The 27,922-nt window shown below is 31.1% G+C and overlaps 1 protein-coding gene across 2 annotated transcripts; it reads left to right on the top strand.

Moving 5' to 3' along the window:
• Nucleotides 1-63: 63 nt before the first annotated feature.
• Nucleotides 64-26,687, top strand: LOC107446407 (uncharacterized). 2 transcript variants are annotated; one of them, XM_087152468.1, is made up of 5 exons: nucleotides 64-196; nucleotides 17,326-17,463; nucleotides 19,045-19,149; nucleotides 23,652-23,724; nucleotides 26,417-26,687. In XM_087152468.1, exons 1-5 carry the CDS (start codon nucleotides 173-175, stop codon nucleotides 26,506-26,508), a joined length of 432 nt encoding a protein of 143 aa, XP_087008594.1. In that variant the 5' UTR covers nucleotides 64-172; the 3' UTR covers nucleotides 26,509-26,687. The 2 variants fall into 2 exon arrangements, with proteins under 2 accessions (XP_087008594.1, XP_015916525.2); XM_016061039.4 differs by lacking the exon at nucleotides 64-196 and adding an exon at nucleotides 12,682-12,830.
• The last annotated feature ends 1,235 nt before the right edge of the window (nucleotides 26,688-27,922 follow it).

Genomic DNA, 27,922 nt, shown 5'->3' with positions numbered 1-27,922 from the left:
TTGTGGACCCGACTTTCTGATCATTTGAGCGCACCCCTTGTTTTTTTGTTCGCCAAGGTACCAAGGATATCTGTTGTTGTTGTTTTCGTGTCCATGTTTCAAGTGCCAAAATTTTCTCGTTTAGCAGCAGCTGAATTTTGTGCGTGATTTTGGAACGTGGAAGACATGTTTTATGATGAACATTGTGGGGAATGAAGTATATTTTGAGAAATATTTTATTTCGATTTATAATTTTTCTCTTGGTAGGAGATCTTGATGACTATTTAATTAACTTATTATTATGTAACTTTCTTTAAATATTAAATTCAACTTTAAATATTATGGCTAGCTGATGATTTCGCTTTATTTTATTTAAAAATCTATTTTCTTCTTTTTTGGGCACGATGAATCCCACGTGCCTCATTGGTGACCCTTAATTCTGTTCTCGCTTCTTCTGATTTTTTTATTCAATCTGTCATAATCTTTCCTTAAACGCAACAGCTATGCCTAATTTTAATAAAAATACATTACATAATGAAATTTAATCGCTATCCTTTGTTTATTTTCTTTCTATTTACTAATTATGTGCACATGGATACACACGAGGATTATCGTTTCATCGCGAAAATTTGCAGGTATGTAATCGATTATTTTTTCCTATCTGCGATTGGTCTGTGATTGCGTTATGCTCTATTTTATCATTAATATTTATTGCTTTAATTTTTGGTTATTTGTGCATTATTAAGATTTCGCCTTACCTGTTTGGTTTCAATCTGACAACGGATTATTAAACTACTTTTAAATTTCGATTATGATTGTTTCGGTTATTTTGTTTTCGGTTATTAATTTACGTTTATATTTCTTAAAAAATGCTCGGATCGGAAGACCAGACATATACTGACTCTAACGTACCGACGTAAGAATCTCAAGTGTCGCATGTTGCTGTTAAAATTCCGCCATTGTGGAAAAATAATGTTAAACTGTGGTTTATTCAAGTAGAAAGTAATTTCGCCCTCGCTAAAATTAATAATGATATCACTAAGTACAATCATCTCATTTCTTCTATTGATCCTGAAACGTTATCGGCTGTTTCCAACATTTTATTTAACCCTCCCGCATTAGATAAGTACGCGGCCCTAAAAGCCAGAATAATAACAGAATTTTCAGATTCAGAGCATGAACAAATCCGCAGATTAATTTCCGAACTTTACTAAGGAGATCAGGGCCGTCTTAATAGCAAGCAGGGCCCCCGGGCACTGAAATCTTTTGGGCCCCTATTAAATTTCATACTGTTTAAAATAGAACTAAAAAACTTCACATGCATAAAATTAAGCATTTTTAAGATATGCAATAATTTTAAGAAAGTTAAACACATTTTTATAGCCCCAAAAACTCAATGCACATAAAATAAAGCATTTTTTAACTAGGCATAATTTTTCTTAAATGCTAACAAATTGTAATCCTCAAATAGTAAGTAATTTTCAAAACGAAGAAGCTAATTAAAATAAGTAAATTAAAAAGCATAGGGGTATAAAAAATTTATTGCATTTTATTTTGTAAAAGACCCAATTTTTGGGTTTACGACTACCAATGTTCAATTCCGCAGCCTTGTAATTTTGAACCAATCCAGAAGACAAGGAAACTCTTGGATCGGTACCCCCAGAGGTATGACTTGCTATGGGAACATGGAGGCGTCTGTGACTCGACAGACTTAACGTGCATCAATCACCATTTACTACACGGGGAGTTTTCGGCTGGCGGAGATCGAACCTACGAACTCTTATACATGGGCCCACTGCCCTACCAAGCAGGCTATCCCGACCAAGGGTTAAACAATTTTCTCATTTTTTATTATAACCGTCATTGAACAGCTGACCCAATTTTTGGGTTTACGAGTTCTAATGTTCAACTCTGTAGCCTTTTACTTTTGAACTCAATATAGAAAACAAAGGAGCTCTTGTATCAAGTATCGGGAGAAATTTTGCATTCGTGGAGTACTTTTTCAGTGGAACTAACCCGCATTTACATTACATGGAGATGAAGACCACGAGAGCCTCCCACGGTTAGTCTGACGGCAAAGGGACTCTAACCCATGATCCGTCTGCCACTGAGGATATTTCACGTCAGCACTGTGATCTGTGCAAGCCGGATGCAGATTTGTATCGACCAGCCATCATTGAGTTCGAACCCGGTTCACCTCATTGGAAGGCAAACGCTCCATCCCCTGAGCCATCGCGGCTAGGGTATAGCAATTAAAGAAATTCAAAAGGTATGAATTGTTTCGTCAAACTATTAAAAAGTCCGTCATTATAATATTAATATTTAAACATCTTTCATTGCACATCAGACATAACCAGTTTAAAAGTTGCTGTCGTATGATTCGAAACACTGTCAATTAATACTTTAATTAACTATAAATACTGAACAGAGTTGGTTGTCAAGCATATTTAGTTGTTGTTGTAGTTCATTTACATCACACTGGAGCTGCACAACGGGCTATTGGCGACGGTCCGGGAAACATTACTGAGGATGATCCGAAGACATGCCATCACAATTTTGATCCTCTGAGGAGGGGATTGCACCCTTGCTTCGGTAGCCCAATGACCTGCACGCGAAGTCTTGCACTTTACGGTAAAACAGTTTAACGAGGACCCGTACCGCACATCCTCGGTCCCTACGCAGACTGATCCAAGTAGTTACCCACCCTCACACTGACCGTAGCCAGTGATGCTTGACTTCGGTGATCTCAAGTATATTCAGAGACATTATCACTTAGGGAGTTAAGCACCTAAAAACTTTATTTTAACGAAGAAAAATAGATTTCGGCTGATTTTGTATTCTTCCTAGTGATAAACTATTCAAACTATTGGTGTTTGCATGGTAATCAATCACTATTCTTAGAAAAAATAATTTGCACTTCTTACGCTTGTATATATCCCAGAATGCATGCAACCTTACGGCTACCTTCTGTCAAAATTTTCTTCTTATTGATGAACGAAAGTGTTTGTACTACAAAGCTTTTTATAATAAGGCAAAAATATTGCAGTTTTTAAACCTTTCATCCTAAAAGGATTACAAATTATTTTTTAAGACTTTTTTTTTTAAATAAGTGTTGTCACTTAAGTAAAATGGTCACTTAGGTCCATAATGACGGTATAGCTGACGTCATCCTAACGATAGGATCAAACTGCATTGCTCATTAAAATTTCATGACAAGGTGGATTTTAGCTGAGCATGCAAGACTTTGTGAAAAGAAACCTTATAATTACCTAGGTTTAAGAATATTTTCGCCTTGAGACTAGCTCTAATAAAGGATTTTTTTCACGCTTGAAAACTCTAAGTCAACCTAGATTTAAGGTTTTTATATAGAAGGTTGTTTTCCAAGGTTTTGGACTAGGGTAATGTGCGTAGAATAGAGCAGATTGTCATAGATCTCGTTTTAAGGTTAGAAGATTTACACGTAAGCCGCATCGCATAACCAACCTTTTTAGGTTTACATTAAAAGGTTTTTGCTGAGTGAAAATAAACCATATTTTGCTATTTGGGATTTATTTTAAAAATTATATAATGCAAAGTTGTTTATTCTTAGTTGTTTTTTTTAAATACAATTTATAAAAAGTAAGATTCTTAAGGGCCCCCTGAGTGCCTGGGGCCCCTGGGCACTGCCCGGGTGTGCCCATACGTAAAGACGGTACTGAAGGAGATGACAAACCGTCTCATCTGCTACGAAAAATGAGAAAATTAGGAGGGAAAGGTATTGCAGATGAATTTCTGAAAACATTATGACTACCAAGATTGCCATCCGAAATGCAAGTGATATTATCTATCAGCTCCGAATCATTCAATAATTTGGCGAAAATGGCCGACAAAGTTTCGGTAGTGTGCACATCCTCAAATAATCACGTGTTTGCTGTGGGACAATCTACTCCTGCATGCCCCTCCAACCCCTACAATATTTCCTCTCCGTTAGAAGAGCTTGGGGCTTTACGTAGCGAAATCGCTGCTTTGAGTTAACAGGTTGAGCGACTATCTCGCGAAAAAACTAGATATCCATTTTCCCGGAATCCTATCACTCGGGAGCTTAGTTTTTCCCGCGGCACATCTCGCAATCGAACCACTGGTTATTGTTTTTTCCACGCACGTTTTAAAAACAATGCTCGAAAGTGTCGGGAACCTTGTTCTTTTCCTCGAGATTCTACGAATCAGGAAAACTCACAATAGCGACTGTCGATCAATACTTGTCGACAGTCGCTCGCTCATGCCGTTTACATATTTTCGACAATAAATCAAATTTAAAATTTTCAATCGATTCAGGTTCAGATGTTTCATGCATACCACCGACATCTAAAGCTAAAAATATGAAACCTGACTCATTACCATTATTTGCAGCGAATAACTCTAAAATTTTTACTTATGGCACAACAATATTGCATGTAAATTTAGGACTCAGGCGACATTTTTCTTGGAAATTTTTAATCGCTAATGTGCCGGTGCCTATTATAGGAGTAGATTTTTTAAGGAATTTCGATCTTTTAATTGATTTAAAATGCAGTGGGCTTATTGATAATATTACAAAATTATCCAGCACTGGTTCAGTTTCTAATCGTGTCAATTACTATTCGGTACAGCTTATCGCTGAGGATTAACCATATTTCAATATCCTTAAATAATTTCCGGGGCTATTAAAAGTGAAAGCTAATTTGAGTAATGTTAAGCATAGCACGGTCCACTATATTGAGACGGATGGACCTCCCATACACAGCAAACCACGACGATTAAGCCCTAAATTTTACGAAAAAGTAAAAAAAGAATTTCAATTTATGATTGAGCAGGGTATTTGCCGACCATCAAAATCGGCGTGGTCATCACCTCTTCATGTCGTTTCAAAAAGCTCTGGTAACATACGCCCAGTAAGCGATTATCGTCAATTAAATGCTCGTACAGAGTCGGATCGTTTATATCCTATCCCTCATTTGCAAGATTTTAATAATACGCTGAGAGGAAGGAAAATTTTTTTCAAAAATCGATATCGTTCGTGCTTATCATCACATTCCGGTACACCAGATCAAATTCCGAAAACTGCGGTCTGGACACCATTCGGCCTTTTCGAAATTTCCGTTTTTAAATTTTGGCCTCTGTGGTGCTGCGCAAACCTTCCAAAGGTTTATGAGTGAAGTTTTAGGCGACTTAAAATGTTGTTACGTGTACCTGGACGATATTTTGATATTTAGTGTAACAGATGACGAGCATGAAGCTCACTTACGTATTGTTTTTGAAAGATTAAATTCGTATGGTCTGACAATTAATGTGGCTAAATGTGTTTCTGGCGTTACCGAAATCTCTTTTTTTTGGATACTTAATTAATGAAAATGGAACTAAACCCCTACCGAACAAAGTCGAGCCGATCCTTAATTTTCCACTTCCGAAAACATTTAAAGATCTTCAGAGATTTTTAAATTTTTACCTAATGTAGCCCAAAATCAGATGCATTTAACGTCTTACTTAAGGGAAGCAAAGAAAAACGATAAAATGAAGCTTGTTTTGTCAACAGCAGCGCAAGACGAATTTAAAAATTGCGAAATATTAATTGCGAACCCAGTTCTTTTAATTCACCCTACGATAGACGCGCAATTAATTTTACAAGTTGACGCGTCAGATTTTGCAATCGGCGGGGCACTGTCACATCTAGTTAACGAAAATTACCAACCCTTCGCATTTTTTTCCAGAAATCTTTCGCAAAGAGAAAGAAATTACAGCGCCTATGACCGAGAATTATTAGCCGCATACGCGGCGATTAAGAACTTTAGACATATGTTAGAAGCACGGAATTTTTCATTGCTTACCGATCATAAACCATTGACATTCGCACTCTGTCAGCGCCAAGATAAATATTCACCACGACCATCAAGACAATTAGATTACATATCTCAGTTCACATCTGATGTACGCCACATAAAAGGATCCGAGAATATTGCCGCTGATGTGCTTTCGCGAATCGAGAGTATGCCCAGTCCTGTAGATTACGAAGGTCTAGCTAAAGCGCAACAAACCGATTCGGAATTGAAAAATTTATTGGAAAATTCTGAAGTTTTGCAATTGAAAAAAAAATTACCTTTCCACATTGTGATATACCTATTTACTGCGACTTATCAACGGGTACAGCGCGTCCTTTTATATCACAACCTTTTCGCAAGAAAATATTTGTTTCTCTGCATAATTTGTCCCACCCTGGTATTCGCGTGACTTCTAAACTAATATGTTCTCGGTTTGTCAGACCTTCCATCCGAAAAGATTGAGTGAACTGGGCTCGGCAATGTATCCCTTGCCGAAAGTCCAAGACAAAGCGACACACTAAAACACCGTTAGGGAAATTTTCAGACCAGTCGCAGAGGTTCGATCACGTCCATTTCGACCTCGTTGGCCCTCTTCCTCCTTCTCAGGGTAATTACTAGAGCCCGGATTTTGATGACCCAAAAAATCTCAACTAATGCCCTTAAAAAGTGCAAAAAATGCCCTTAAGAAGGGTAAAACATGCCCTTAAAAATGCAAAAATTGCTCAAAAAATGCCTTAAATAAAGTAAAAATATTGAATTAAAAAAATGTTTTGCTCTTTAAAATTATTATGAGTCATTTAAAAAATATAAGGCAATGCAATACTTGTTCTACGTTCATTAAAGCTTGAAAAATATTTTTACATCCTAAAATAACAAAAAAAGGAAAATATATTGACACCAAAATATTTTTATTTTGTATAGAAACTTTAATGGATATAACAACTTCCATCTCATAACATTACTAACTATCAGAATTACATTGGATTATTAAATGTTTTTTGATAATTTGAAATGCAAACGAGCGACTCTTGTCTGAAAGTAAATTTTCATTCCTGCAGAAGCTTCTTTCAATGTCTACTGATGTTATAGGTGTGTACTTGAAAAAGACGGTCTCACTTACTGACAATTCTTCTTCAATTTGAAAAGATTTTGCTTCACCTGTTAATATCCTATAGAATTTCTTCATTGTTTGGAAGCCAGTGTAATAATGAAAATTGATAAAAAATAATAAAAATTGGAAAAAATTAACAAAAAACTTTAAAAAAAATGCATTAAAATGCAAAATACACCCCAAAATTTAAAGAAAAGTCGACCAAAGCTGAGATGGGCCGACTGCGTGGAAAGAGACTTTTCAGTCTTAAAAGTCTCAAACTGGAAGACAACTGCCAGGCGGAGGCAGGCCCGGAGGAAGTTGATTGAGAAGGCCAGGGCCCACCCGGGGCTGTCGTGCCATTGAGGAAGGAAGGAAGGAATGTATCCACACACGTACAATACACGTATGTTCCATGTATGCATATTCATATGTACTATATATGCACGTACAATACATGAATGTATGTACATACATTGTACATGCGGACATGCAATACACGTATACATATGTACATTACATTTATGTCTAAATATGTGTACAATGCAATAAATAAAATGCATGTAAGTTAATTTTTAATGACTCAAGCAAGTTAAATGACAAAATCAAACGATATTTAAATTTAGTTTTCAGCTTTAATTGTTCTATATCATTTTGAAATTTTCTGAATAAAAAATTATTTTCAGGTATTTTCATGAAATGTTTGACAATACAGATTTATTTTTTTTTATAAAATAATGCATGATTCATAGAAATTTTTTAAATGGTAAGAAAAACGGTAAATTTTATGTGTGGAATTAATATTTAGAAATTCAAAATAAAATGATCGTTTGCTTTCTAAAAAATATGAGGTCGAGTTTCATATGCTTTAGAATAAATTTCAAAACAAATTTTAATAACTTAACTCATATAAATTTTTTTAATGTATGCACAATGTATGTGTACATTGTAATTACATATATTTAAATGTACGCATGTGTTTGTACATTACTTGTAATTATGTACATGTATACGTTGTATGTACATGCGTACATTGTGCATATAACTATTTTCTTGTACATCCATGCATTACATGCGCATAAGTATTAACAAAGTATGTAGTTATACAAGTACATACGTAAGTTGTACATAAGTACATACTTCGCGTGCGCATATATCGATGTACATATAAATATGCATGTATACATGTACGCATTTTATTTACGCAACTATATGCACATATTGCACCTTTAAATAATATTCTTATGCATTGTACGTAAATACGTACAATTTTATACACATACTTACATTGTATATACGTGCTATTATCCTAAATTTATACAATATATGTACTTAAGTACATAAAAGCATGCAAACGCATAAACATTATTTTCATATACGTTCATACATACATTGTCTATGTATACAAAGATACAAAACATTGCCTTTTTGTACAAACTAACATACATGCGTACATGTATCATAAATGCATAATTTTATGTACTAAGCATATGCGCATTGCATTAAGTATATTACAATATAATTATGAATATTGTACGTACAAACAACGTTTGTGCATACATTGTATGTATAGGAATCGCAAATTGTACGTTCATGCGTGCACACATTCTATGTACATAAAAATATGCAGACACATGAATACTTACATAAAAAATTTGACTATAGTATACAATTGCAATACTTTGATTACAAGTCATCACAATTCCCTGAATTAAAATTACATGTAATCATATATTTTGATTACTTGTAATCATAATTACTCGTAATCGTTTTTGTCGTGATTACTTGTAATCGCAATTACTTGGAATCATGATTACAAGTAATTGATTACTGTAATCAAAATTGTAATCATGATTACAGCTGTAGCCTGTAATCAAAATTTTTTGAAAGTTGTAATCGCGATTACAAGTAATTGATTACTTGTAATCGTGATTACAAGTAATTGATTACTGTAATCAAAATTGTAATCATGATTACAGCTGTAATCAAAATTTTTTGAAGGTCAAGTAATTTATTACTTGTAATCGTGATTACAAGTAATTGATTACGTAGCTGTAATTATCTGTAATCAATTACAGTTGTAATCGATTACTGTAATCAACGGCCAACTCTGCCTCACGCTTATGTTACGCTTACGAGGCGATGTGTGAACAGGTTTCATATTTTACAAAGTTTTATTATTGTGATTTGTGCTTAAATTTACGCTTAATTTGATCATTCATAAGAATTTTCTGTAGCTTATAAATTATAACAGGTAGTGAGTCTAAAAAAATTCAACGAAATTAATATCACAACATAGTTAAGAGCAATAAGAAGATTCAAATTTGACACCCCATGCCACTAAAAGGAATAAATGAGGTAGGTGTAACTGTCGATTGAGAATGGGCTTACGCGCTAAAAGACGCCAAAAAAAGCTGTTGTGCCAAATCTCGTACACATGAATAACGATTAAGCGAAAACGATGCCGAAATTAGCCAATAAGATTTATCCATAGTTGCGGCTGCTTAGCTTGGCAACGTCCTCAAGATTACTCGTTGCCGCTAAGCAACAGGCGTAAATAAACATTAAACACAACTGTTCTGAGTGGACCGAAATAGTGATGTGCCAATCGATTCATTTAAATGAATCGATTCTTTAGAATCAATTCACTAAAATGAACGGTTATATGAATCGATTCTTTGATTCTTTTTTTAATGGTCCTTATAATGGAAGTCTTTATAAAAGGTGGTCGTACAAATTAGTTTAGACTGTTTTAGTATTTGAATTAGTTGATCTAGGTCAGGGGCTCTGAATATTTTTCTGCCATGGAACTCTAAATAATTAACGTTCTTTCGGCGGAACACCTGATAAAAGTACTATCTCGTGTAGCCGCTGTAACCTTTCCACGGAACCATAGGGCTTTACGGAACACCAATTGGGGACTATTAATTTAGATCTTAGGCTCTAGGGTGCAGAAGCAGAATATTCCAGTTAAGTGATCAGCCGAATGTGGCTAAAAAAAGTGCCAACTAGCGGAGCCCTTGCAATTCTTGACGGAACTCTAGGGTTCCATGGAACACCATCTGGGAACCACTCTTTTACATCTTACACTCTAGGGGGCAGAAGTTGAATGTTCTACTTGGGTGGCTATAAAAGTACTATCTCGTGTAACCGCTGTAACTTTTCCACGGAGCTATTGAGCTTTCCGGAACACCAATTGGGGACCATCAATTTAGATCTTGGGCTCTAGGGTGCAGAAGCAGAATATTCCAGTTACGCGGTCAGTTGAATGTGGCTAAAAAAAGTACCAATTAGAGAAACCCTTGCAATTCTTGGCGGAACTCTAGGGTTCCATGGAACACCATTTGGGAACCACTCTTTTAGATCCTATACTCTAGGGGGCAGAAGTTGAATGTTCTACTTGGGTGGCTATAAAAGTACTATCTCGTGTAACCGCTGTAACTTTTCCACGGAACCATTGAGCTTTCCGGAACACCAAATGGGGACCATCAATTTAGATCTTGGGCTCTAGGGTGCAGAAGCAAAATATTCCAGTTAAGAGGTCAGCCGAATGTGGTTAAAAAAGTACTAATTAGCGAAACCCTTGCAATTCTTGGCGGAACTCTAGGGTTCCATGGAACACCATTTGGGAACCACTCTTTTAGATCCTATACTCTAGGGGGCAGAAGTTGAATGTTCTACTTGGGTGGCTATAAAAGTGCTATCTCGTGTAACCGCTGTAACTTTTCCACGGAACCATAGGGCTACCCGGAACACCAATTGGGAACCATTAATCTACATCTTGGGCTCTAGGGTTCAAAAGCAGAATGTTCCACTTGGGTGGTCCAGTTGAATGTGGCTATAAAAAGTACTAACTAGTGGAACCCCTGTAATTCTAAACGGAACCCAAGGGTTCCGCGAAACACCATTTAGGAACTGCTAATCTAGGCAATGCTAATAATTTTTTTAGAATTTTAATATTTTTATTTTTTTTTAATATTTGTTTGATTCATCAATTTTATTAAAAAATAACTATTTTTTTAAAAAAAATTGTTAATATAAAGACCAATAATGAATAATAAAGATATTCGTAAAAAAATAAAACGGTAAATTCACTTATAATAATGAAAAAAATTCAAATTGTATAACAAGAAACAAAATAAAAAAATAGTTAAATTGCGTTTTAAAACTTAAAAAATTAAAACTTGAAAAAGTGAGAGGATATGAATTGATATTCAATAAGTTTGTCTAAAAGTATTCCTAACAAAAAAAAAAAAAAAAAAAAAAAAAAAGGGGGGAAAAAAATAAATAAAATAATTAAAAATATCCCTCCCCCCCAGCAGTAAAAGAATATTTACTCTAAATACTCACTTTTTTCGCAATAAACAGTTTTTCAATCATTAAAAAAACAATTATTTTTTTTATCTTTTCGTTAAAAAAAAAAAAAAAAAAAAAAAAAAAAATGTTTTTTTTTTTTTTTTGAAAATTTTTAGTTACTTGCCCCTTTTCATAACCCCCATCCCTCTGAAGGCATCTTTTAATTTTAGAAAAAAAGATAATAGCGAAAAGAATCGATTCGTTTCTCAAAACAGTTCTTTTAATGTTAAAAGATATAAAACCGCTCAAATGAATCATTTAAACAGTTCAGTGAATCGAATGCAATGTTAAAGTATAGGAAAACGACTCAAAAGAACTGATTGGAAATCCAAATCAACTCTTTGAGCCGATATCAATGTTAAGAGATACGAAACGACTCAAATGAATCATTTAGAAGTTCAATTCAACTCTTTGAGCCGATTTCAATGTTAAGGGATAGGAAACAGTTCAAAAGAATCGATTCATTTGGCTTTATGATTCTTTTAATGCTAAGAGATAGGCAAACAGTTCAGTGAGTCTTTTATTCGACTCAACTCATTTTCAACCAATCAGAGGATCGTTCATTTGATTCTCGACTCTTTTTGTCTCATTCAACTCATTTTCAACCAATCAGAGATTTGCATTCATACGTAAGTTCATTACCCAATCAGCGCAACGGTTTCATTTTCTATGGCTCTCGCTCCTTGGCATAGAATAAACGATAATATAAAACTGTGCTTTACTTCATATTTACTGAAATTTATAAACTGAAAATTAACCATATTATTGAAAAAATTCGCTCTTTAATATTAAAGGACTGAAAAGTAATATCTGAGCTTTACAGCATTAATATCTTTTTTATTTGAAAGGAAGAATCGAAACTGGAGAAGACAGCTTTTCAGTTGTTGTTGCCATTTTTAAATTGTTGTTTATCAATAGAATTTATTAATTTCGTAGATGAAAAGAAAAAAAAAGAGAGTGATGCATACCTTTCACTGCATCAGAATGCAGTATGCATTGCATTAATAGCATTTTCAATTCCCTTCATCCTTTAAGTGAGTTCATTTTATTAATCACCTCCGGAAACCGGTTGTGCGCAAGCATTGACATTGGGGTCATTCTCATTGGATGCGATTTTTCCGCTTGCGAAAACTCTCACACATACGAGTAACTTATTGGCAAGTTGTTCGCATGTAAATATTTTCAACCAATCAGATTGTCATTCACATGATACTCGAGTGAGAATGTACCTGTGTCTATTCGACTGAGTTGGGATTTTAGCAAGTTCCAATTGTATAAACGAAATGCTGTATCAAATGCATATGCGGATGTTTAGTAAGTGTAAGTACTAACTCTGAATAAGCTTATAAAGTGTAGAGTACAAAATATTGTCAAAAAAAAAAAAGAAAAAAGAATCGATTCTTTTTCAAAAACGAACTTGATGAATCGATTCACAAGAAAGAGTTGATTAAAATATCGATTCGTTCGTTTTTCGCACATCACTAGACCGAAATAAAAGGATATTCTAAATGAGTTTAAAACGCATATCTAATATTCGTTTATTTAGCACATTTCAATTGCTGTTTTTGAAGGTTAAGAATTTATTATTGATTAAACATCTTGTATGACTTGCGCTTAAAAAAAAATAAAAAGATGAATGCAATTATCCTTATCTAATCCTTATTTCATTACCTCAATTTCAAGTTGAGAGATACACAGTAATCTGGTACTGACAAGTTGTCGTACTTTTGGATCAGGAAATTTACCCATTCACTATTTGGAAAATAAGAATTACTTAATATTTTTATCATGTTTTAGTAAAGGACACACACACAATATAATGGAGAATGACCATAGTGTTAATACTTTAATGCAATAAGTTTGAGACTTATTGTTGTTTGTATTAACTAAATTATTATTTTCTTGCGTGCATGGGAAACTTAATATCCTAGTTCTGTGTTATCATTAAAATTTAATGCATAATCGTCCTGAGCTCAGTCTCCTGAACAAACTCATGTTTGCCTTGCAATTTCGAGCGTTTCACAATATTTAACAGTTTGTTTTGAATATAATTGTTCTGAATACAGAAAAGTTAGTTGTGGAACGATTACTGAAACGATACCTGAAGCAAAATGTCATTGAGTTTTGCTAACAGGGTCGCGGCATGTAATAAATTAAGAAAAATGTCTCAAAATGGGCAGACTGCTAGTCTTCGAACAGTCTGTTATATACTTTTTCAAATTTACATGCCACTATTTCAGGCAGTGGTGTGAATAAAAAGCACCTCAAAACGAGAGCAACTGAAATAGTATGACTTGCATTTTTAAATCTGCAAAAATTTAAAAGCCCTTAGTCGCCTGGGTGATTTCGGCTTGAATAGAATATTTTTTTAATTTATAGCAAGTATAAGTAACATTTTGATTGTAGCAGAATGTACTAATATGTATCACAGAATATCTCTGTTGATAATAGCATAACATGATAGTTAATTGACATTGATAATAGTATAAAGTTGACTTCAATTTACACATGATAAAATTTTTGAAACTAATCTTGGACACAGATTCTGAAACTATGTTCCATAAAGTATTTACTGCTTTGGAAAACATATCCCAGTGCTCTACAAAACGATAGAACATGTTTAAAACTTTTGAGCAAAGTTTAAAACTTTTAAAAACAATTTAACTGTATTATTTGAAAAAGATAAAATTTACCTTTTTTAACATATGAGTATTGTTACGGTTTTTTCTATGTGGGGGTATATAGATTAAGCATCTCCATAATTTTAAAAAATGTCTCTAGTTCTTCAGAAAATTTCACATGAGTCCACTATCGCCCTTGGCTCTGTCACTTGAATTCCTTGAGCCAAGTATGATTCTTAATCAGATCCAGCAATATCAGGCTCGATGTAATAACATCAAGAGCCCATGAGTAGAGAAATATTTTGAGTACCTGTAAAAGCACCTAATCTAAAATCAAATGTTATTTATAACTAAAACTATAAATTTTTGGACATTATTGACTCTTTAAAACATTTGAACATTATTGACTCTTAAAATAAAAGTTGGAACTTATCAGTTATTGGAACCATGAAGCTTATTTCTCCATAGATTTATGGATGCAATTCTCCTATTTAAATAGGAAATTTTTGTTGCACAGTAGTTAAGGTGGTAGTAAAATTTGGATTATATCATTAAATGCTTGATTTAATAAATATTATTTACAATAATTTTGACCACCATCATATACCACTTTAAACAAATATCTAAGACCCAATATCAGCTATAGGATACATGAAACCAAATTTTTGATAGATTTATGCATATAATTCTCCTATTCGAATGGGAGATTTTTGTTGAATTGTTAAGGTGGTAGTAAATTTTGTGTTATACAGTGAAATCTCTTGTGAGTGATCACTTTCTGTTCCACCGTAAAATGGTCCTTATTTTAGATTTTTCGTTCTTAGGGGTTCTCTACATTGCCTTTAAAATGTTGTCGAAAGTACTTGATTTTCTGCAAACAATTTTATTTTTAGTTAGTGTTATTTTCTTGGTGTGGAAATGCCACTTGTGTTGGCTTCATGAAAACCGGATTGATAAATAAAATTTAGTATCATAAAAAACAATTTCTACTGATATAATTATGTTCAGAAACAAATTTAAAAATTATGTATGATGGAACTATTTTAAATAAATAATTAGAATTTTTTTTTTAAAGTTTGCTTTTAATTTTATATCATAAAAATTAGTTAGCTTTAAAAGATGAGAAGAGGTTTTTTTGTTTGAGATGTTTAGTTTTTTCTGAAATTACTTTTTTTCCTAATGTCAATTTCAACTCTAAAAATCCATTGATAGCATCGTCTTTAGTGCACTTTGACGGTAGCATGAGGTTCTAGATATCTTTCAGGTGTCGCCAAAAGAGCTCTCTAAATAAGAGCCTCACACAAATATTTTAAATACATTTTAATCTACTTATTTATTTTGTTAATATTTTTGGCTTTGATATTTTTTTGTGTTTCCTTATTTGACCTTTTCCGCATTTGATGGAGAGATTTGTTTGGTCGCTGAGAGAGATTTTAATGGTCTCTCCTAAATGTTTTCTGTAACACAAAGTAAATAGAGGAAGTTGCTACATAGAGGTGGTCTTCCAGGAAGGTTTCACTGTATCAGTAATTGTTAGATTGAATGAATATCATTTACAATAATTTTGACCACTATATTATGTATTAATACTTCAACCAAATATATAAGACCTGATAATCCTGCGGTAGAATCTTGGAATTGTAGACAAAATTAAACTTTCCTAAATTTTTATTTTTCTGCAACTAATATCGCGGAAGATTTGAGTTGCTAGACCGGTCGTGATTAAAAATCATAGTCTTTGTAACTGATAAGTTATATTGTATATTGTAGGTATAAGTTTATTTGTAATTGAGTAGGCTCAAATCTTGGCAACCACTCAAAATGAAAATAACTGCAATGAGTTGGAGGTTGTATAAACTTTTTAATGATTAAATTTGTATCAGTTGAAATAAGTTTCTTTTCTTTCTGAACTTGATTTAACCTCTCCTTTTCTTTGTTTTGCAACTTAAAAAAATCCCTCTTAAAATTTTAACATAAAGCATTTCCTTTCCCTTAATTATTTTTTAATATATTAGTGTTAATTTTTTAGCCACTTTAAGCGAGTGGTTCATGACTTAGTTTGTTTTACTTATTGTATTATTGTTTGTATGACTTAGTTTTCATTGATGACATGAAAGTTAAGTAGGAAAAAAAAAATACAAAAATGTAGAAAAAATTTATGAAAAAAATAATTAATTTCTTAAAACAAAAATCACAAAGAAGTGTTATTAAATGTATTATTAGATAAATAAATATGTATTATTTAGAATTTTTTTAAGATTCATGAGGCATAAAATAAGATATATTAGGACTGCAGAGTGCCCGAAGCCCCCAAAGCAATGCCCATGTGTAAAGACCTTACTCTTCTTAATTGTCATTTATGAAACAATCATTCACTGAGAACATACAATCAGAATGAAACAATCATTCACTGAGAACATAATACAGAAGTGTTATTAAATGTATTATTAGATAAATAAATATGTATTATTTAGAATTTTTTTAAGATTCATGAGGCAGAAAATAAGATATATTAGGACTGCAGAGTGCCCGAAGCCCCCAAAGCAATGCCCATGTGTAAAGACCTTACTCTTCTTAATTGTCATTTATGAAACAATCATTCACTGAGAACATACAATCTATATTCAAACGAGGTAAACATTTAATTATCATTTAGTGCTGTTTCGCTGGAAATAGTTACAGGCTAATGCATTTGTTGAAGTTTTTAATTCCTAATGACTAAATTAGCATTCTTTTTTCTAGTACTCAGTTTTGTTCTTTATTTTTAACTGAAGACATGCAATATATTTAGGTACTTAGGCCTCAGTGGCCTGTAAAAGAATGATTACCATAGTAGGTATCATTAGGATTAGGTATCACAGTAGGTAGGTAATCTTAAGGCATCTGTAAACACAACACTTATTATCAGAGTGAGTATCTATTGTCTCACAGTGGCTGATCATATGACAATATTTCTAGTAGATGACCAAAGTCAAGCATAACTGACTGGGGTCAGTAAGCAGATGGGTGATCAGTCTGAACTGCCTGTTAGCCGCTGCCTGCATGCAGTATAGGTCCTTGCTCAGCTGTTTTACCGTAAAGTGCTTGACTTCCCACTATGCTACCAAAGTGAGAAAGCTATCCCCCTATAGAGGGTCAAAATTGTGATTGCAGGGTTTTGGATCATCCTCATGATTGCTTCCACCAATAGCCCATTGTGCTGTTCTGTGTGATGTGAATAAGGTACTACTACAATATAGTACCTATTACCACAGTCAATTAAGCATTATTTGCATTAATAGTAGGTAGGCGATTTTTTTACGTTCATCATCTTCTGACGCGGATAAGTATAGCTACCTATGTTTCGATACAAACGTATAAATAATTATCTACAAAATATTGTACACAAATATTATCATTTATTAATGGGAAGAGTTTTCTGCATATTAATGTATTTATATTTTAGTTTCACAGGTCCAGCTGCTTATGTGAAGATGAAGTATTTAAAGCAGTGAAAGCTTCAAAAACTTCTGTTGGACCAACTATATTTTCCAAGATTCTGGATAAGAGTATCCCCGCAGATATATTATACGAAGATGAAAAAGTATCAGTTTCCTCTCTATAATTATTTTTCTTTAAAATTGAAATTTTAATTTTACTAAACAGTGCTAATTAGAAATTTTATTTAATTTTTTTTTTTGCCATAAGTTCTTTTAAATTTTTAAAAATACTGAAGTTAATAAAATAAATATGGCAATAAAGTGTAAATGGAAGTACAAAAATGGATATACTATAGCTTCAAGTTTTATAAATAAAAATTTTCCTTGGTGTCTAAACACCAAATAATAAATAAACTATTATTATCTTCTCAGCTATAATTTGGTGTATAGACACTGGAAAAGATTTTTTTTATAAAACTGACTACAGGATGTCTATTTCTGTACTTTTATTTGTGCTTTATTAAATTTTTTTATTTTTTTACTTGGATGATTGACTAAATGTTAAAAATAACTTTCTAAAACCAGTAGAAAACTTACGGTTTTCCATTTGTGTTACGCTTTACAAGACAATGTGTGAATCAGCTTATTATTTTAGCAAGTTTTATTTCTGTGATTTTTTGTTCAAATTAATGCAAAATTTTACCATTCATAAGAGTTTTCTGTAATTTATAAATTCTAACAGGTCATGATAACAGATTTAAGAAAATTAATGTCCCAACAGATTTAAGAAAATTAATGTCCCAACATAAATAAAGTTTAAGGTTTGCCATGTTTTGAGTGCTATCCCTTATTTGGGTATATTTGTTTAAAATATCGTCATCTGTTATTTTTGGGGTAACATCACAGCATGCTGTTGGAGTCTTCCAAATTAATTTATTTGTTTCATTGAAAGTTAATTTGATGAATTAACAATCGCGCACAACAATCATAAACAACAATTGAAAGAATGTGTTGTATGGTAAACATGACAAGTATAATAATATTGGATGGCTCACTTTTTCAAGCTTAGGTCTAAAAGTCAATCAGAAGTAGTAACTTGAAGTCTTAACCCCTAGTGCCATCAGTGCTTAACTTTACAGGATCAATCATCCATACAGAGTGTATAATATACCTCATCTTTTTTTGGTTTTTAAACTTTTATTAATTGTTATTGGTCTTTTAAATATAAAAAGGAGCATATTTCAGAGAAAAGTGTCAAAAATAGAAAGTTTTTAAAACTGAAAATCTTTGGGTTTATAATCAATCCTACCTAAATAATAATAAAATAATAATAAAGGGGAGCAGGTGTCTCCATCTATTTGAAAAAAGAAAAAAAAACTTACATTGCATGGAACAGGGGCTTACAAATCTTGTTTTCAGTATTTAATTAAAATTTAAATTTTTTTCTAAATTTAAAAATCTATAGATTTTCTGGGGAAAAAGAAAATTTTTTCCTTAAATTTCTTATGAGAAGATGTGTCTTGTGATTTAAGCTTGTAAAAACAATTATGTACCATATTTTGACCACTTATATATAAATAAAAAAAAGGTTTGCTTATATTTTAAGTGCTAAAACTGATTTCTTATTTAAATTTAGAAGGAAAAAAAAACATGAATAAAAATGATATTGCCATAAAGTCTTATTTGTGTGTAAAATAATTAAATAAATAAATATTTGTTTAACATCCTTGTTTTTCTTTGCATAGTGCATGGCTTTCCGAGACGTTTCCCCTCAAGCTCCAGTCCACTTTCTTGTCATTCCTCGGAAAGTTATCCCATCTTTAGCTGATTCTTCTAAAGAAGACTCACCTGTAAGTGATGATTTATTCTGCTTTAAAGTTCTTTGAATATTATAATGAAGTATTATTTACATATTTAATTAATTATTTATTCAAAACTATGTATCTATGTTGTAAACTGTGGCTTCAAAGTTTCATTATAAAATAAAAAATTATAAACGAAAATTTCTTAAAACAAACATTACGGAAGGTCTTATTAAATACATTAGTTCATTAAATATGCTATTAAATATATCTGGTTAATTTTGCTGCCCCCTTTTAATTGTTACTTCTGTGTTAGGCTAATACAAAACAAAGAAGCAAAAAAACAAAGCATCACTAGTGACATATTTTCTTACCAATTACACTTTAACCTAGGAGTGCATAATATGTTTAATTGCACTAACAAGGCTAGGAAGAAATTTAAGAACACCAGGCAAAATTTTTTATTAAAAAAAAAAATTCTGTAGCTTTACAAAATGTTTCCCTTGTAATGTTTCTGTGTTTTATTTTTTTAACTAAAGCAAATTGAAACTACTATTGTTAAATTAAAAATGTGTTATTTTTGGACAAATGAGGCTTACTAAAGAAGGAAAAGTAAGTCATCATTTAAATGTAAAAATTTGCATTTTCAAAGTTTATTATAATATATTTTTTTAATTTCTTACGACATATCAACTTATTGCAGAAAAGGGATATTTTATTTTTCTAAATTATAAATTTGTTAAGAATTCTATTAGTTTTAAAAATGAAATACTATCTTATTATAGAATTACGTGCAATGCAATAATTTTTTTTCTTTGTTAACAAAATATCATTATCAAAATTTTTTTAAACTATGTACAAGCTTTATTTTCTAAAATTCTTTTTTAAAAAATAATGTAATTTAAAAAAAAGTGCTATAATTTTTGAAGGATTTTCAAATCAAGAAACTATGTTCTGGGAAAATATTAGACTCTTCTGTATTTTCTGCACCCCCGATCCTGACGATCCTTAGTATCTCTAGTATAAATATACTAGAGATACTCAGTTTTCTCTGTATTGTTGTTGATAACCACATTTGTATTAACTTTTCTATCATTGATAAAACTCTTGCTAAACTCTATCAAACCAATTGCCCTTCTTTTACTGATATATCTCCTTCCTGAAATTGTTAAACTAATTTTTTTCTTTCTATGTATTATAAGATTACTAATATTTTTTTCTTGCTCTAAATTTGAAGTAATATATAAACCTTTTGCAAAAAATTGAAGTCATTTGAAAAAGATTTTACTGTTAATAGTTAGTAGAACAGTATATACCTTGTTAATAAATTCTGATTGATACTGATCATTAAGTACAGTTATTACTTAATGATCAGCATTTTAAATTAAATGGTTTCACAAAATGACTATTCAAGACCGTATCTGTTTCTGTGACCTTTAAATTTTTTATATTTTTATTTGTTTTAGTAACCAGTGTTAAACAGCTGACCCAATTTTAAGTTACTATTTGCTATAAATGTTCAACTCTGTAGACTTGTAATTTTGAACCCAAATTTTGATTGGTTCTAATGCCTTTCAAAAGTGTCTGAATGGCCAGAGCAAGCTCCTTGAATAGAGGCCACTTAGAAGAGAAGTATAGCCTCTGAGAAAAGCAAAAAGAAGCTAGTCAAATTTATGAAATGAAAAAATTATTTGAAAGATATTGAAGTCTTAATTCATAATTTGAATTATGTGTTAAAAAAAACTTGTTGTTCCCAGTCAATTTCCTTCATACATAAAGAATACTTAAAATTTAATGAGTATTTAAAATTTAATGAATATTTAAAATTTAATGAATATTTAAAATTTAATGAATATTTGAAATTAAACTTTATCATTAAATTTGTTTGAAAATTATGTTTTATACTTCATAAAATATTTTTTTCACTGACAAGACAAGCCCTGGCCTTCGTCAAAATTCCTTTCTGCATTGTCCTGTTCTTGGCCGAGGTTTTCCAGTTTGTTATTCCAATAGTTTTAAGGTCTTTTCCCTGACAGTCAAGCTATTTAAGTTTTTATCTTCATCATTTTTAGGTACTAGATTTGGCCCAGAAGTTCATTTCTTTTTAGTGACTTGACTATTTTAAAATCTGTCCCTTTAAACCTTAATATAGCAATAAATTTAAAGGTATCTGGCTATTTAAATAGTCTATCCATAGAATTCTGAATTTGTTCTTCTTGTTCAATATTTGTCCCACTTCATTCCTTCAAAAATACATCTTAATTTTTTATTATTATTTGAAATTATCAACACTATAGCAAAAATCATTGAAATGCCTTCTCTTCAGATATAGAACTATGAATGATCAGTTTTCTTGTCTGAGGAGAAATAAATTTTCTGTTCACACCAAAAGTAAGAAATTTTCCAGTTGTAATAAAATTTTGCTCGTGTTAAAAGATATTTCACGTTAAGCATGTTTGCTTGAAAGGACTTTAAAGCATTATATCCAAATAAAATTTGATGTGGAATTGAAAATTAGTTCACATTAAAAGAAAGTCAAGTTAAAGATGTTCACTTTAACAACGTTCTGTTTTAAGAATACTTTATATTTACTAGACTTTAATGTTAAGATATTTCTGTTGATTATAATATTATAAATTATTTTATAAACTCTTTAGCAAACTGAATTAAATGTACCTCTTAAAAAGAATGAAGTATGTTTTTAATGTAAAATCTCGATTCATTGTTTTAGCTTCCAACTCAAAAGTTGTAGCTCTTTACAGTATTTAAAGCTGTTGTAAAATAACAATTATGTATGCAAATATTTTTATTATGAAATTATATTTTTATTATGAAATTATATTTTTATTATGAAATTACGTTTTTATTATGAAGTTATGTTTTTATTATGAAATTATATTTTTATTATCATGAATTTAGTTCTGCCATTATCACAACTTATACAATTACATTTATTTGAATTATTTAAATGTTGGAATGCAAACATTATTTTAAATCTAACTGTTAAAGAATAAAATCCATTACTATTTTAAATATTAAGGGAAAATCTTTTGCTAAAGCATGTAAAAGTTGCCATGTCTATGTATGCAAGGGTAAGATAGAAAATTCAAGCATACTTGAAAAAATTATAAAGTTTTAAAAGTAAAATTTTGAGAATAAATTTTCCCTTTTTTATTTTTCTCACAAAAAATTTTCATTTCTGAATCTTTTGGTCATTTTACTTTGCTAAGTAAAAGTAAACATACCAAAAAAATAAAGACAAGACGTTATCTTTATTTCCTTATACACAAGAAAGAAAAAAAAAATTTTAAACTTCACTCACTCAGCTCTTCATTTGATAATGAAATGAGAAAGTTTTATGGCATATTTTGAAAAAATTGTATCCTTTTTAATGCAATAAAAATGCATAAATATAACAATAAAAAGGAATTTTGTTGCTATAATTCTTTTTTTTTTATCAAAACAATCAAGTCAGTAAATTAGTTTTCAGTTGTATTTGTTTAATTTTATATTTATTTAAATACAAGTGTTGCTGAAACTTCTCAATTGTTTAATTGATGTACATTGTCAAAAAAAAAAAAAAGAATCATCTTGAATAACTTTTGATCTACTAATGATTGGATTTTCTTGTACTGGGACTCAATCTTCATGGTTTGTGTGGTCTGCCTTAAATATGTTTATTAATTAATGGGGACAGAAAGTTATGAAATCAGACAGAAAAAAAAAATTCTGTCAGATGAAGATGATGTCCGACTTTCAAAATGTAGGCAATAGTTACAATCTGGGAAGTATGGTTCTAGTAGTTTAGTCAGGAGAGCTGTCCAAAGTTTGAATTCTCAGTGTTAAATTTTTTTTTAATATGTATTTTGCAATACCTCCAGAACTCTTTTAGTGAATTGAAAAATTTTTGCACACAACTATAGAATTCATTTATCCAGCGATAATTTCATGCAAATGATATTTTTCAATAATTATATTTTGTTTTTGTAATTCTATTTAATTATACAATGGAATCCCGATTTTACATTTTTAGCCCGACTAGCATTAAAACATGCACCAAGTGAGAAGGTGTCAATACGGAGAAAAACCACCGTTTTGTAAAAATTAAAATTGCGGTCTAATTGTTTAATATTTAAAAACTTACTCCCATGATGCATTATCTGGGCTCATAACATTTTTGTGAAAACAGAGAATAAGTCAATTATTTTGATAATTTTCATGTTTTCATTTTTAAAATAAAATTAATAACTTTTAAAATATTTAAGCTATTTGTCTGTTCTAATGCTCAGATATGCTGCTTCACGGCAAAATTTTATATATAGTTTGAAATCATTGCATTGCTTTAAGTGTAAAGGACTTAAACTATGGCTTTTTTTATATTTTCCTTGGTGACAGAGCTTTGAAAAGCAGCATCAGAAAGAGAATTCCCAGTTTTAAAACAAAGCTTGATCAAAATATTACAAAGTCTATTTCTCTATCAATGTATTTTTTTTTATCATAGTTATATTTATTATTTACATTTAATTCTTTGAAATTTTTATTTAATTTAGCTTTTAGGGCATCTTCTTCAAATTGCAAAAGAAGTTGCTGCAAAACAAAATCTTTCAAATGGTTATAGAGTTGGTAAGTTAATTTTTTTTGTTGAAGATCACTGTCTCGTTTAGAGTAGTATTTTGCTTGTTTTAGTTAGATATATTTGAAATGTATCATTTTGTTTAATTGTGAAATTCACATGATTTCAAACAGTCCCATTTTAATATAGCATTTTTGTTTAATCTAAGCAATTTTATTGAATGAAAAATAGGATAAAAATAAAGCAAATAAGATGAAAATCTACTTATGCAAATTAAGATGTTGAAAATTTCTCTTAGTCTTTCTTTTGCATAAATTATCTTCACTGATTGATTTTCCACACCTCCCCTATTGTACATCATTTTCCGAAAGGGAAACAAATCTTAAGCTTTTTTCTTGGACCATCCGGGCAGTTTCTGAGATCTACTTACTCTAGTGTTTGAGACGTTCTGGTTGCGAAAGTGTTAAAGCTATAGTGTCTGTTGTAATTGATTTGATGCTCCTTCTGGCTGGATACATGGCATTATGTTTTTATGATATTTATATAACAGGAAAAACAACAAAATATATCAGCAGCTAGTTTAGAACATTGGTGGTTAATGGCATTTTGCCGTAAAATGCATTATTTACTTTGTTTGTGACGCACCCCAAATAAGCTAAATGTGATGAATTCTCACTGTAATCAAGATAATATTCATCAAACTTAATCTTATAATTTATTTAATTAAAAAAATAATTTGAAAAGTCAAACAAATGAAAGTTACCACGACCAGGCAATTACATAGAGCATAAAATATATTAAAAATATAAAAGTTCTCAGGAAACAATAAACTTTAAAGTTGAGATATATTTTAAAGAGATGTTATAGAATGATGAAAAAAAGGATGAAAAAAGAGAACATCAAAAAAATGTTAAAAATTCTGACGCAAGATTTTTTTTCCTCGGAAAATAATAAAATTTTATTATTTAATAGTGTATCTTTTTTAACATTGGTGAAAATGGAGACCTATATAAATAAATAAAAAATAAAATTTAAAATCGTATACAAAAATAAAAAATAAATTTTCTTTGCTACTAATAATAAAATTTTACTCATCCTATTAAAAAGCGGTTATGCAAATGTATTTTATAAACTGTTCATAGTTCTACATTAAAATTTAAACAAGATAAGGAAAAAACAAAAGTAATGTCCTGAAGTAACTCCACTTTTCAGTACTGAGGGTAGTTTTGTCAGGATAATTTTATAGTTTTGCCACCCTCAAAAAGTGTTCCACAGTAATCCAGCTCTATGGTTTTGAGGAGAGTTTTTGTTAGCAGTGTGGCTTTATGCAAACTATTTTTTTTTTTCATTTATCGTTGCACAAATTTCTGTTATAAAAAAAAAATACCGTCAAGTATTTAAATACAACAATTTTTTATTGTCATAAATCATGTGCACTATTTTAAATACAGTGGAGCATCATTTATACGACGATCACTTATACGACGTTTACATTTACGCGACGTTTTAGTGTGGTCCCAAATCATTCCTATTCATTTTAATGTAAAAATATATCGTTTATACGACGCACAGAATCGGTTATACGTCGGTTTTTAGATTTTGTTCAAGTTTATTTAATTTTTTATTTTTTCTTGTGTATTTTAAAAAAGGGTGGAATTTGCCAACATGAATGATACAGAAAAGGGTGACAACAAGAATTCTTGGATGACGACCGTAATTTTTACTAGATGACTGAAAAAACTAGACAATATTATGAAGAGGCAAAAACGTAAAATTTTGCTATTTATCGACCAATGTCCAGCGTACCCATCGATACTAATTATTTTGGAAAATGTAAAAGCTCTCTTTTTCCCTGCAAATTGCACAAGTGCGCTTCAGCCATTAGATTTGGCCGTGATTATAAATTTAAATTGCGTCATAGAAAGCAGTAAGTTCAACTCGCTATTCAAAGCATTGTAGAGACCAATAGCAAGAAAATGCATTCAAATTGCTCACTGCAATTTTTTTTCTTTGGTTATTTGTTTGTTTTGCTTTGTCTAATTTAGAAATGTATGTAAATCAACACGTTAAACATTAAAATTAACTGAAAACAGAGTTAGTTTCAGTTTTAGAAGTAAAAATCGATTATACGACGTTATCGTTTATACGACGTTTTTCGGTGGTCCCTTCGGCGTCGTATAAACGATGCTCCACTGTACTAAAATAGTATTTAAAATAGTATTTACCACATTTTTTTTGGCACTACATATAATTTCTGTATCTCGCAAAATAATAAGGTCAGTTGACATGCAGTCAGTTGACATGCAGTTTATGATGGAAATTGTTAAAAGAAAAGTTTTTTTGTGTGATTTTTTATAGTGTATTTCTTGCTGATTTTGCGATTATAATTTTTTTTTAAAATATGCCAATTTAAAAATTAATTAAATATGTAAAATGGTGGGATTAATCCCAATTGAAGCTTAATTTATTCCAATAACTCCCACCATCTCATACAACCCTGTCTCACCTTGAAGTATCTGTAACCTGTCTCACCCTTCCTTTGATGTGGATCGACTCTGCTCGAACAAGATCACCGAGATTGTTTCCAGCGTGTTTTCAGACCATGGGTATATTTGATCTTTCACGGATATGACACCACCACCATCTGATACAACCAAAATAAATATACGTTATGAAATGAAATGAAGTAAATAGAAATTTTAAAAACTTGTAACTGTTGTAATTTTACATTCTTGCTTTCAGTTATAAATAATGGACCTGATGGTGCTCAATCTGTTTATCATCTGCATGTTCATGTTCTTGGTGGAAGACAAATGGAATGGCCTCCTGGATAGTGCAATAAGCACTATTTCTTTAATACAAAAACATTAATAATGTTACTATAAGTCAAAGAGCCTTTTAGGGAATTATTTGTTAATTATATTTCTAGAATTATTTAATGTATGGTGTAATTTTCATATCCTATTCAAATATTTGTCCTATTTGATAAAATAAATATTTTTTTAAAAAAGAACTTAGTATTTATTTGTTAAGTTTTTTTTTCTTTCCAGTTTGTGAACTAAATTTGAAAATAATATTTATTAAATAAAACTTCTCTCATTAAGAAGAATAAGAACTTTGTAAAGATGATAATACCCATCTGTTACTGAAGAAATTTTGAAACAAAGATGGAGATGGCTCGTCCATATACTGAAAACAGATAGAAACAATCCTGCAAATGTTGCAAACTCATGGGTGCCTGAGGGAAAGAGAAAAAGAGGGAGGTCAAGACAGACTAACATGGCAAAGAATGCATTAAAGAAGGTCTTAGTAGAGCAGGATTAACTGGATGGGAAGAAGCGTGTTACCTGGTCAAAGACAGGAGTATGTGGAAGGAAAAAAACTCGAGGCCGTATGTCATGCGCCAGTTCGGCACAAAGAGGATAAATATTAGTAGAAAAATTAGATTCAATAAAAAAAATTCGTAAATGAAAAATATTTTAGTTTCCATTAGATATTTTTAAAGTCAATTAGATAGGATTAATTTAGGTAGCAGCATAATACAGTGAAACCTTTCAGGACCTAGCTACTGTCCACTGTAGAATTGCCATTATTGGAGGTTGGACTTTCTTAGGGGTAACCTCCATTGCTTCAAAATGTTATCGAAGGTATATGATTCTTCTCAACCAATTTTAATTTACTGAGTGTTATTTTCTTGGTGCAGAAATGCCACTTGTGTTGGCGTCATGAAAACTGGACTCGTGAATAAAATGTAGCTTCATAGCGAGTGCTTTTTTTGATGATCTCTTTTTCAAATCGTCAAAAAGAGCTCTCTAAACAAGAGCCATTCACAAATATTTTGAATAAATTTAAATCTACTCATTTGTTTTGTCAATATTTTTCTGTGTTACCTTAATTGACCTTTTCCACATTTGGTGCAGAGGTTTGCCCGCTCACTGGGGGAGATTCTGATGGTCTCTCCAAAAGGTTTTCTTCAACACTAAGTTTATAGAAAAAATTGATCACAATTAGAGGAGGTCACAAAACAGAGGTGTTTTTCCTGGAGATTTCACTGTATTTAATTAGATATTTATAATTCGTTCTTTGTTACTATATCTCTTAAACTGTTGGATTGATACAGATTTTCTCATTTTAATTCTGATAAAACTGAATTTTCAGTTAATATAAATGAGTTTTTCAAAATTCTTAATTTGTTTCCAGATTGAACTGCATTTATGAACTACCTTTTTTTTGTTTACTTATTCATAT

The sequence above is a fragment of the Parasteatoda tepidariorum genome, chromosome 9 (genome assembly GCF_982258835.1).
Source record: "Parasteatoda tepidariorum strain Cologne lab strain chromosome 9, Ptep-v5.0, whole genome shotgun sequence".
Taxonomy (NCBI): Eukaryota; Metazoa; Arthropoda; class Arachnida; order Araneae; family Theridiidae; genus Parasteatoda; species Parasteatoda tepidariorum.
The sequence above is the reverse complement of the archived record's forward strand: the minus strand, read 5'-3'. Positions and strand labels throughout refer to the sequence as shown.

What these genes read in the sequence shown, in the direction of transcription:
- LOC107446407 (XM_016061039.4), top strand. Translation starts at nt 12,768, where the DNA reads ATGAGTTTAAAACGCATATCTAATATTCGTTTATTTAGCACATTTCAA. An exon ending in TATTATACGAAGATGAAAAA is followed by an intron (nt 17,464 to 19,044) that starts GTATCAGTTTCC and finishes TTCTTTGCATAG; the next exon opens with TGCATGGCTTTCCGAGACGT. An exon ending in TTCAAATGGTTATAGAGTTG is followed by an intron (nt 23,725 to 26,416) that starts GTAAGTTAATTT and finishes TCTTGCTTTCAG; the next exon opens with TTATAAATAATGGACCTGAT.